At 53.7% G+C, this 11701-nt stretch overlaps 1 protein-coding gene across 2 annotated transcripts in view; it reads right to left on the minus strand.

Annotated features, from left to right (window-relative positions):
• The window catches only part of KIF1C (kinesin family member 1C), a 35206-nt gene extending 23907 nt beyond the window's left edge, over window positions 1-11299 (minus strand). For both annotated transcript variants that reach the window (XM_073560589.1, XM_073560588.1), the window contains exons 1-3: window positions 10949-11299; window positions 189-327; window positions 1-77 (exon numbers count right to left, since the gene is read on the minus strand). In XM_073560589.1, coding sequence (XP_073416690.1) covers window positions 1-77; window positions 189-294 — 183 coding nt within the window. In that variant the 5' untranslated portion in view covers window positions 295-327; window positions 10949-11299. The remainder of the gene's footprint in view (window positions 78-188; window positions 328-10948) is intronic.
• Window positions 11300-11701: the final 402 nt, after the last annotated feature.

Consider the following 11701-nt stretch of genomic DNA (forward strand, 5'->3'; position numbering starts at 1 on the left):
CGTGGTGTGCGACCAGTACGAATAGTCGAAGGTGAAGCTCTTCGGGGCATCTTTGGGCTGTTTGGGGTTTGAGATACCTGGATTGAAAAAGTAAAAAAAATGAACGAGTCCATGAAAGGTCTGAAAAGGGGCAGTGACCGGCGAGGAGCGCCCCGTAACAACGAGCAAAACAGGAAAAATCCGCTCACATGTGCTGTTCCCCTGCATCTGAATCACACACTTGGCATCTTGGGAGATTTCTCTGGCGTTGAAGGGCCGCACACGGACGGCGACTTTCACCGAAGCTCCGGACATTGTAATATGGCGTCACCGGTACCACAGGCAAATCTACGGAAAGAGAAAAGGACGTCAGTGGCCGCGGGTCACAGTACCAGGGCTCATATCCCGGCGCACCTGTACACCCCTATATACCGCCCCGGTGCACCTGTACACCCCTATATACCGCCCCGGTGCACCTGTACACCCCTATATACCGCCCCGGTGCACCTGTACACCCCTATATACCGCCCCGGTGCACCTGTACACCCCTATATACCTCCCCGGTGCACCTCTACACCCCTATATACCGCCCCAAGGCACCTCTACACCCCTATATACCTCCCCGGTGCACCTCTACACCCCTATATACCGCCCCAAGGCACCTCTACACCCCTATATACCGCCCCAAGGCACCTGTACACCCCTATATACCGCCCCGGTGCACCTCTACACCCCTATATACCGTCCCAAGGCACCTGTACACCCCTATATACCGCCCCGGTGCACCTCTACACCCCTATATACCGCCCCGGTGCACCTCTACACCCCTATATACCGCCCCAGGGCACCTGTACACCCCTATATACCGCCCCGGTGCACCTCTACACCCCTGTATACCGCCCCCGGTGCACCTGTACCACCCCTATACACCGGCCCGGCGCATCTCTACACCCCTATATACCGCCCCGGTGCACCTGTATCACCCCTATATACCGGCCCAGCGCACCTCTACACCCCTATATACCGCCCCGGCGCATCTGTACACCCTTATATACCGCCCCGGCGCACCTGTACACCCCTATATATCGCCCCGGCGCACCTGTACCACCCCTATATATCGCCCCGGCGCACCTGGACCACCCCTATATACCGCCCCAGCGGACCTGTATACACCTTTATACCGCCTCAGCGCACCTGTATACACCTTTATTATTATTTCTATAGCGCCATTGGTTCCATGGTGCTGTACATGAGAAGGGGTCACATACAAATTACAGATATCACTTACAGTAAACAAACTAACAATCACAGACTGATACAGATGGTGGGGAAGGACACAGTAGGTTGGGGGGTTGCAGCAACTCCGGTGTTGGTTGAGGTGATATCTCCGGTAGTGGTGAGAGAGAAGGAGGTAGCGGAGTCATTGCAACCTGAACATGTGAACAGTGTCTAAATGAACAGGATACAGACAGGCGCCTCCTAGTATATGGGCTTGTGGTGCAAGACAGCTCATTTATGAGAGGTTTTAAATACATTAGATAGGGACTGCTTCGTGAAGGGTTACCGTGACGTGGTGAAGCGGCTTGGTATACATTTTTTGCAAAAAACGTATCGACTAAATACCCTGTATTTGTTATCCAGCACTTGCTGATTACTGTCATGTTTTTCACTGCAGAGTATTTTTGCAAATTTGTCATTTTGTGCTTTCTTGTTGTTTTTCAGCCATAGGGTGGTGTAAGCATTGTCTTACCGACTTGTTCACACTTGTGCATGTCACATATGTTTTAACCTATATACCGCCGCAGCGCACCTGTATACACCTATATACTGCCCCAGCGCACCTGTATACACCTATATACCGCCCTAGCACACCTGTATACACCTTAACAGTTGTGCTTAAAAGTTTACATACCCCGGCAGAATTTTTTCTTTCTTGGCCTTTTTCCAGAGAATATCAATGATAACACCAGAACTTTTTCTCTTCTCATGGTTAGTGGTCGGATGAAGCCATTTATTGTCAAACTACTGTGTTTTCTCTTTATAAATCATAATGACAATTCAAAACATCCAAATGACCCTGATCAAAAGTTCCCATACCCCATTTCTTAATACCGTGTATTCCCCCTCTAACATCAATGACAGCTTGAAGTCTTTTGTGGTAGTTGTGGATGAGGTTCTTTATTTTCTCAGATGGTAAAGCTGCCCACTCTTCTAGGCAAAAAGCCTCCCGTTCCTGTAAATTCCTGGGCTGTCTAGCATGAACTGGACACCAAATGTGTTATCTGGCTTCCATAACCCCTCAGCAGTGCCACAGGCTGATCGCCTCCATGCCACGCCGCATTGATGCAGGAATTGATGCAGAAGGGGCCCCGACCAAGTATTGAGGGCATTTACTGATCATACATTTCAGTAGGACAACATGTCAGATTTTACAGTCATTTTTCCAGCTGGTGTTATAAAGTATTCTAATTTCCTGAGATAATGGCTTTTGGGTTCTCATTGGCTGTAAGCCATAATCATCAACATTACCAGAAATAAACCCGTGACGTAGATCACTCTGTGTGTAATGACTCTATAGAATAGAGGAGAGTCACTTTATGGATTGAAGAACTGAAATAAATTCACTTTCGGATGATATTCTAGTTTTGTGAGAAGCACCTGTATATACCGCCTCAGCACACCTGTATCCACCTATACGCAGCCTAAGCAAACCTCTATATACTGCAGCATAGCTGAGAAGGACAGCGTTAAATCCCAGCACTGCAGTGTTTGATTAGAAGCACCTGCAGGGTTTCTCTAGAAGCAGTAAGTAGATCCCGGGAAGCTGAGCAGTAGCTGTGAGCTGTAGGTGAGAGACATGCGGGGTCGCTCTGAATGTTGTGACTGAGGAGTCAGGCTGCTGGATGTAGCAGAGGCAAATGTGTTATCTGGTGAATACACAGACCGAGGGCATCAGAATGGATGTGACGTGGAGCTAAAGAGAGGCCAGAAACCCACTCTGGCCGTGTGCAGAGAACCACAAGAATCAGTGATTGCTATGGACAAATAGGACAATAGATGTATGTGTGACAGAGCTGGGGCTAGCGCAGGCGCGCATGCCTCGCCAGGGTCTGTGCTGTTTAGTTGGCAGCTGCACAAGGCCAGGGATTTATGTTTATGACTTTGTTTTGCTGTTGTGCAAAACGTTGAAAGCAATAAAAACTGAATTACCTGTGTGAACGCTACCTAAGGCTTAATCATCACTCTCCTTCGCTATCCCCAAACCCCAGCACCCTCTAACCAAATAGCCATCTCCCCTTCCCTCCCAACCTGATCTCCTCTGCTGACTTGCTCCTCAACATCAGATCTGTCCTTATAAAACATAAAACAAGTCGGCCACTCTCTTTCTCCCACCTGCTCTCCCCCTCTTTGCTCCTCCTCACTGCTGGCGAAATATTTCTCAACCCTGGACCCCCACAGCTAATACTTACCATTAATTCTCCCTCCTACCGCTCCCTATCTAATATGAATTACCACAATCTCTTCAACGTAAAGCCCGTGCCATTAACCCCCCCCCCCCCCCGCGCTCCTTCTCTGGAGCACTCTACAATGCCCGCTCCATCTGCTATAAGCTTCATGACCTCTTTCTCCCTCACAATCTTGCCTTCCTCGGTCTTACAGAAACCTGGCTGATATCCTCCGACACGGCCTCCCCTGCTGCGTTGTGTTACGGCGGCCTCCACTTCACCCACACTCCTCGCCCCGGCAACAGACACGGTGGAGGAGAGAGTCTTCTCCTTTCTACTAACCGCTCCTTTAACCCAACCCCACCTCTTCCCTCCCTTATACTCCCCTTTTCAAGTCCACTCTGTCCGCATCTACTCTCCCTCCAACCGCCAGGTGGCCGTTATATACCGACCTCCAGGCCCCACCACTGCCTTCATTGACCAATTCTCTACCTAGCTTTGTCACTTTCTTTCCACCGACATCCCCACTATCATGGGTGACTTAAACATTCCCACTAAAACACTTCAGTCAACAGCCTTCAAACACCTGTCCCTTACTTCATCTTTTGGACATGCTCAGTGGTCCTCCTCAGCCACCCACACAGACTGACATACATTAGACCTGGTCTTCACCAGTCTCTGCTCTCTAACTTCACCATCTCCCCTCTCCCCCTATCTACTCACTTTTTCATCCCTGTCCTCCTCACCTGTCACCCATGTCCAGCAACATGCGCACCCCTGCAGAAACCTCGAACACCCAGACACCCACGCGCTCTCTGATTCTATTCCACCACTTGCATCCATATCCTCACTCCACGACAAAGACGGCGCCACTGCTTTCTACAATGCCACACTGGCATCAGCTATTGACGCGGTCGCCCCTCTCATTCGTGGCAAAGTGTGACGTATCAATAGACAACCCTGGCACAATAAAACCACTAAAAAGCTCCGGCAAGTGTCCAAAGTTGCAGAGCGGCATTGGAAGAAACCAAATTCGCAAGATGATTTCACTGCACAGGCAACACTCGCTTTCAAATCTGCCCTCACCTCTGCTAAACAGGCCTACTTCACAACACTTGTATCTTCCCTATCCTACCACCCCAAGCAATTATTCAAAACTTTTACCTCCCTCCTCCGCCCACCACTGCCCCCTCCAACCTCCCTAATCTCTGCCGAGGACTTTGCCACACACTTCAAAAATAAGATCGACCAAACAAGGCAAGTCTTCATTGTATACCAGACCAATGTGAAAAAGTTTTGAACGTTCCAGCTCCTTAACATTTCAAAATCTTTATTGATCCATTAAAAACATAATGTTCCCCCGTATACATCCACTGACTTGAGGATTGTTACGTGTTACAGAACCACTCAGCACCCAGAATACGTTGTGCAGTTATGTGTTTGTATAATAGGTTCTATGTGAGATGCATGTCCCTAATGCATCAGCCCACAGGCTGCACCCCTGGGCAGAGGGGACACGATATTCTCCTTTTGTCCGCCCTCCCCCCACCTTTGTAATTCGCACAGTAAACATCGGCAGGCTCCGGCCACCTGCGGCTTTTGTAATGCATGTCTGGCCTGCCGCTTTTCTATTGGCCTGCCCTCTGTATCTGTGCGATATATTCTGTGTCCTGTGAGTAAAGTGTTGTCAGACTGGAAATACGTGGAGAAGCAGTGATCTTTTATATGCGCCCATGTAACCAAGGAATTCCAGCCAGCGTCATTCATTCAGACTCCAGCCAACGCAGAGCAGACCTCCGAAAACACGGGGTGGTACTGAAAGAGGTACTCCAGCTTGGTAGACCCCGTTACAAGGATTTATTGCTGAACATTATGTTTTTAATGGATCAATAAAGATTTAGAAATTTTAAGAAGCTGGAAGGTTCAAAACTTTTTCACTTTGGCTAACACGTCCTGTCAAGACAGAGTTCTGAGCATCTGTGGTTGTCGGTGAGCTGGCTCGGGCTCTTTAGCCCATTTGTTTATATATACCAGACCAATGCCCAAATCCCATAACCTCCCTCTCCAACATCACTGAAGGGGAGCTTAATTGTCTCCTCTCCAAATCACACCTCACCACTTGTGCACTTGACCCCATCCCACCTCCTCCCTAACCTCACCGCCACACTTTTCCCATCCCTAACCCATCTCTTCATCCTATCACTAACTTCTGGTACCTTCCCTTTTGCTTTCAAACATGCCACAATCACGCTTTTCCTTACAAAGCTAACCCTCGACCCAACTGCTATGTCCACCTATCGCCCAATATCGCTGCTCTAATTCGCTTCCAAAATCCTGAAGCAGCACGTCCACGCTGAACTTTCCTCCCACCTCTCATCTAATTTGCTCTTTGACAATCTACAATCTGGTTTCCGCCCCCATCACTCCATTGAGACAACCCTGACCAAAATTACTAACGACCTACTTACAGCCAAAGCTAACGGACAATACTCTATACTCCTCCTTCTAGACCTGTCCTCTGCCTTCCACACAGTTGACCACTGCCTCCTACTACAGATCCTCTCCTCCTTTGGCATCAAAGACCTCGCCCTCTCCTGGATCTCCTCATACCTTTTCAACTGCACATTCAGCATCTCCCACTCCCACACTACCTCCTCATCCCATCCTCTCTCTGTTGGAGTCCCCCAAGGTCCTGTTCTAGGACCCCTACTGGTCTCAATCTATATACTTGGCCTGGGACAACTCAAAGTCCCATGGATTCCAGTACCACTTGTATGCTGACGATACTCAGATCTACCTCTCTGGCCCAGACATCACCTCTCTGCTATCCAGAATCCGGGAGTGTCTATCAGCCATATCCTCCTTCTCAACTTGCTTCCTCAAACTCAATGTGGACAAATCTGAACTCATCATCTTTCCTACATCTCACAGATCTTCCTTACCTGATCTATCACAATTAATAACATCACGCTTTCCCCAGTACCGGAAGTCCGCTGCCTCGGAGTAACCCTTGACTCTGCCCTGTCCTTCAAACCGCACATACAAGCTCTTTCCACTTCCTGTCGCCTCCAGCTCAAAAATATCTCCAGAATCCGCCCTTTCCTCAACCCTCAATCTACTAAACTACTTATGCATGCCCTCATCATCTCCCGCCTCGACTACTGCAACATCCTTTTCTGTGGCCTCCCTGCTAACACCCTCGCACCTCTCCAGTCCATCCTTAACTCTGCCGCCCGACTAATTCATCTCTCTCCTCGCTACTGCTCCCCTCTGCAAATCTCTTCACTGGCTCCCATTCCCTCAGCGTATCCAATTCAAATTACTAATACTGACCTACAAGGCCATCTATAACCTGTCTACCCCATATGTCTCTGAACTAATCTCCCGATATCTTCCCTCACGTAACCTCCAGTCCTCCCAAGACCTCCTTCTCTCCTCCACACTTATTCACTCCTCACCCAACCGCCTCCAAGACTTCTCCCGAATATCCCCCATCCTCTGGAATTGTTTGCCCCAACACGTCCAAATATCAACCACACTCGGATCCTTCAGACGGAACCTGAAAACCCACCTCTTCAGGAAAGCTTATAGCCTGCAATGACCCGGCTGCCTCCTCACCAACAACGGAGCTACCGCCTCACCACCACCGGAGCTACCGCCTCACCAACCTACTGTCTCCTGGCTCCTTCCCCACCATCCTGTAGCATGTAAGCCCCCCCGGGGCAGGGTCCTCTCTCCCCTCTATATCAGTCTGTGATTGTTAGTTTCCTGTGAGATCTGTAATTTGTATGTAACCCCTCCTCATGTACAGCACCATGGAACCAATGGCGCTATAGAAATAAATAATAATGCTCACCAGAAAGAGTGAACCCCTACAATAGCTATATAGTGCCTCAGCGCACCTATATGCACAGCGGTGGTGTAATACACATGTATGCACCTATATACACACACAGCACTCCTATATACAGGTATATACCTCCCCACCACTCCTAGATACACAGCAGCGATGTAATGTACCCCTATCTCAGCATATACGTAGTGTGCTGTGGGGTCCGGAGTCTCTTCCCTATGATGACGGTCCCTGTGGTATCAGACACATGTGCCGGCTGGCATCCTGATGGGTGACCTCTACGCTGAGTGCTCACAGGCGACCTCAGCAGGATGTATAGATGGCGGCGGCGAGGCACGGCCACCACCACACTGCGGCTGCACATCAGCACTTATCCCACAGATCAGGGCACAGGTGAACAGTGAAAATAACAAGTGTGTGACATAGCTGGCACCTCCCCGCCCCGCTGGCACACCGCCCGCCCCGCTGGCACACCGCCCCGCATATCCCGGCACCTGGAGGCTTATGACAAACTCCACAGCAAATGACACCTCTCCGTGAGTGCGGAGGTGTCAGGCTGGGGGGGGCGAGGACTGCTACCCCCACCATGTTACTGAATCACTCCCAGACAGCGGGCTCGTCCTGAGTGTTTGGTTCATGGCCTCCGCTCTCCTCGTGGTGCCATCTGCTGCAGACCATCACTCAGCTCCGTCACGTGGCGCCGGTCACATGACACCGGGATATTTCAGAATGTTTATCAGCTGCGGAGCAATGTCCTGAGAAGAGTGCAGAGCTCTGCGCCCACAGCACGTCACATCCTGATACCGGGGGGCTAGTGCCCTGCTCTGCGCCCACAGCACGTCACATCCTGATACCGGGGGGCTAGTGCCCTGCTCTGCGCCCACAGCACGTCACATCCTGATACCGGGGGGCTAGTGCCCTGCTCTGCGCCCACAGCACGTCACATCCTGATACCGGGGGGCTAGTGCCCTGCTCTGCGCCCACAGCACGTCACATCCTGATACCGGGGGGCTAGTGCCCTGCTCTGCCACCACGTCACATCCTGATACCGGGGGGCTAGTGCCCTGCTCTGCCACCACGTCACATCCTGATACCGGGGGGCTAGTGCCCTGCTCTGCGCCCACAGCACGTCACATCCCGATACCGGGGGGCTAGTGCCCTGCTCTGCGCCCACAGCACGTCACATCCTGATACCGGGGGGCTAGTGCCCTGCTCTGCGCCCACAGCACGTCACATCCTGATACCGCGGGGCTAGTGCCCTGCTCTGCGCCCACAGCACGTCACATCCTGATACCGGGGGGCTAGTGCCCTGCTCTGCGCCCACACCACGTCACATCCTGATACCGCGGGGCTAGTGCCCTGCTCTGCGCCCACAGCACGTCACATCCTGATACCGGGGGGCTAGTGCCCTGCTCTGCGCCCACAGCACGTCACATCCTGATACCGGGGGGCTAGTGCCCTGCTCTGCGCCCACAGCACGTCACATCCTGATACCGGGGGGCTAGTGCCCTGCTCTGCCACCACGTCACATCCTGATACCAGGGGGCTAGTGCCCTGCTCTGCGCCCACACCACGTGCTGATACCGGGGGGCTAGTGCCCTGCGCTCACAGCACGTGCTGATACCGGGGGGCTAGTGCCCTGCTCTGCCACCACGTCACATCCTGATACCGGGGGGCTAGTGCCCTGCTCTGCGCCCACACCACGTGCTGATACCGGGGGGCTAGTGCCCTGCTCTGCGCTCACACCACGTGCTGATACCGGGGGGGCTAGTGCCCTGCTCTGCGCCCACACCACGTGCTGATACCGAGGGGGCTAGTGCCCTGCTCTGCGCCCACACCACGTGCTGATACCGGGGGGGCTAGTGCCCTGCTCTGCGCCCACACCACGTGCTGATACCGGGGGGGCTAGTGCCCTGCTCTGCGCCCACACCACATGCTGATACCGGGGGGCTAGTGCCCTGCTCTGCACCCACACCACGTGCTGATACCGGGGGGCTAGTGCCCTGCTCTGCGCCCACACCACGTGCTGATACCGGGGGAGCTAGTGCCCTGCTCTGCGCCCACACCACGTGCTGATACCGGGGGGCTAGTGCCCTGCTCTGCGCTCACACCACGTGCTGATACCGGGGGGCTAGTGCCCTGCTCTGCGCCCACACCACGTGCTGATACAAGGGGGCTAGTGCCCTGCTCTGCGCTCACAGCACGTGCTGATACCGGGGGGCTAGTGCCCTGCTCTGCACTCACAGCACGTGCTGATACCGGGGGGCTAGTGCCCTGCTCTGCGCCCACACCACGTGCTGATACCGGGGGGCTAGTGCCCTGCTCTGCGCTCACACCACGTGCTGATACCGGGGGGCTAGTGCCCTGCGCCCACACCACGTGCTGATACCGGGGGAGCTAGTGCCCTGCTCTGCGCCCACACCACGTGCTGATACCGGGGGGCTAGTGCCCTGCTCTGCGCTCACAGCACGTGCTGATACCGGGGGGCTAGTGCCCTGCGCCCACACCACGTGCTGATACCGGGGGAGCTAGTGCCCTGCTCTGCGCCCACACCACGTGCTGATACCGGGGGGCTAGTGCCCTGCTCTGCACTCACAGCACGTGCTGATACCGGGGGGCTAGTGCCCTGCTCTGCGCCCACACCACGTGCTGATACAAGGGGGCTAGTGCCCTGCTCTGCGCTCACACCACGTGCTGATACCGGGGGGCTCATGCCCTGCTCTGCACTCACAGCACGTGCTGATACCGGGGGGCTCATGCCCTGCTCTGCGCCCACACCACGTGCTGATACCGGGGGGCTAGTGCCCTGCTCTGCGCTCACACCACGTGCTGATACCGGGGGGCTAGTGCCCTGCTCTGCGCCCACACCACGTGCTGATACCGGGGGGCTCGTGCCCTGCTCTGCGCTCACAGCACGTGCTGATACCGGGGGGCTAGTGCCCTGCGCCCACACCACGTGCTGATACCGGGGGGCTAGTGCCCTGCTCTGCGCCCACACCACGTGCTGATACCGGGGGGCTAGTGCCCTGCTCTGCCCCCATGTTACGTCCATACACCGGGGGGCTCAGCACTGCTCTGCCCTCACGCGTCCTTTCACCGTGGGCACTACATAGTACCGACTGTCTGACCCTGCACTATTTACCTTCCTGGAGATACAAGGACAAAGTTGTCCATTGAGAGTCTGCTCCAACACAGAGTCCAACAGTCCGGAGTCTGGGAGACGTGCCAGATTGTCAGCCAGCAGAAAGCCGGCACTACTGCAGAACAGCGGGCAATAAACCCGTGAAGCTTCCGCACTGTGCGCAAGCCTTACAATACAGCCATACAGCGCCAAAGCCACAAAGCATTAGTGCCGAAGCCACCGATAGATCGCTGCCAGCAGCGCCAGCGTCATAGGCCCACACGGCGTCATAGGCCCACACGGCGTCATAGGCCCACACGGCGTCATAGGCCCACACGGCGTCATAGGCCCACACGGCGTCATAGGCCCACACGGCGTCATAGGCCCACACGGCGTCATAGGCCCACACGGCGTCATAGGCCCACACGGCGTCATAGGCCCACACGGCGTCATAGGCCCTCACGGCGTCATAGGCCCACACGGCGCCGCTTGTGTCTAATCATGGAGGGAGATGTAGTCCCGGAAGGACCGTCACACAGGCGCTCTTACCGTGGTCTCCTGGCGTCCGGCTCTCGCCGTCACATTATTCCGGACCGTCTCACGTGTTCTAATTATCTGATCCACAATGAGACTGTGCATGGACTAGTAGTCCGAGCATCAGCCACGAGGAGACAACCCGGCCCCGGGGTCCACACTGCACCAACGGCCAGAAAGAATTATTGGGGTCCACAGCCGTCCGGGCGACCGCCCTCATCAGGATCGTTCTAACACCCGGGTCTTCTTCTACAACAGCGTACGGTCGGAGAAGGGGGCCTCCACCCTGCAGCACGGACTCCAGCACCGCACCGCGCTCCGCCGCTCTAGTGGAGGTGCAAAGAATCTGCAAAATAAAAAAATAAAAAGTTACAGCATAAAAGGCAGCGGTATGTATGACACATGATGGGGCGTCACACGCGATTGTGGGGGGGGCTGTTCGAGTGTATGCACCCTTGAAATTGTTCCAGAAAATGAAAAATGTATTACACTTGTTTTGCTATACACAGAGGGGAATAAAAGCAAATTGATTATTTCACACAAAACTCCAAAAATGGGCAGGACAAGATTGTTGTGACCTTTCCAAAATTGTGGGTAAACATCTTTATTTCCTGCATGTGATGCTCGTTCACACTCACCTGTGGCAAGTAACAGGTGTGGGCAATAAGAAAATCACACCTGAAACCAGATAAAGAGGGGAGAAGGTGACTCAATCTTTGCCTTGTGTGTCCACTAGGGTGACCGGATCTCATATGGGGGGGGAAAAAT

This window comes from Dendrobates tinctorius, unplaced genomic scaffold (genome assembly GCF_039654945.1).
Source record: "Dendrobates tinctorius isolate UK_male_01 unplaced genomic scaffold, ASM3965494v1 ptg000298l, whole genome shotgun sequence".
In the NCBI taxonomy this organism is placed as follows: Eukaryota; Metazoa; Chordata; class Amphibia; order Anura; family Dendrobatidae; genus Dendrobates; species Dendrobates tinctorius.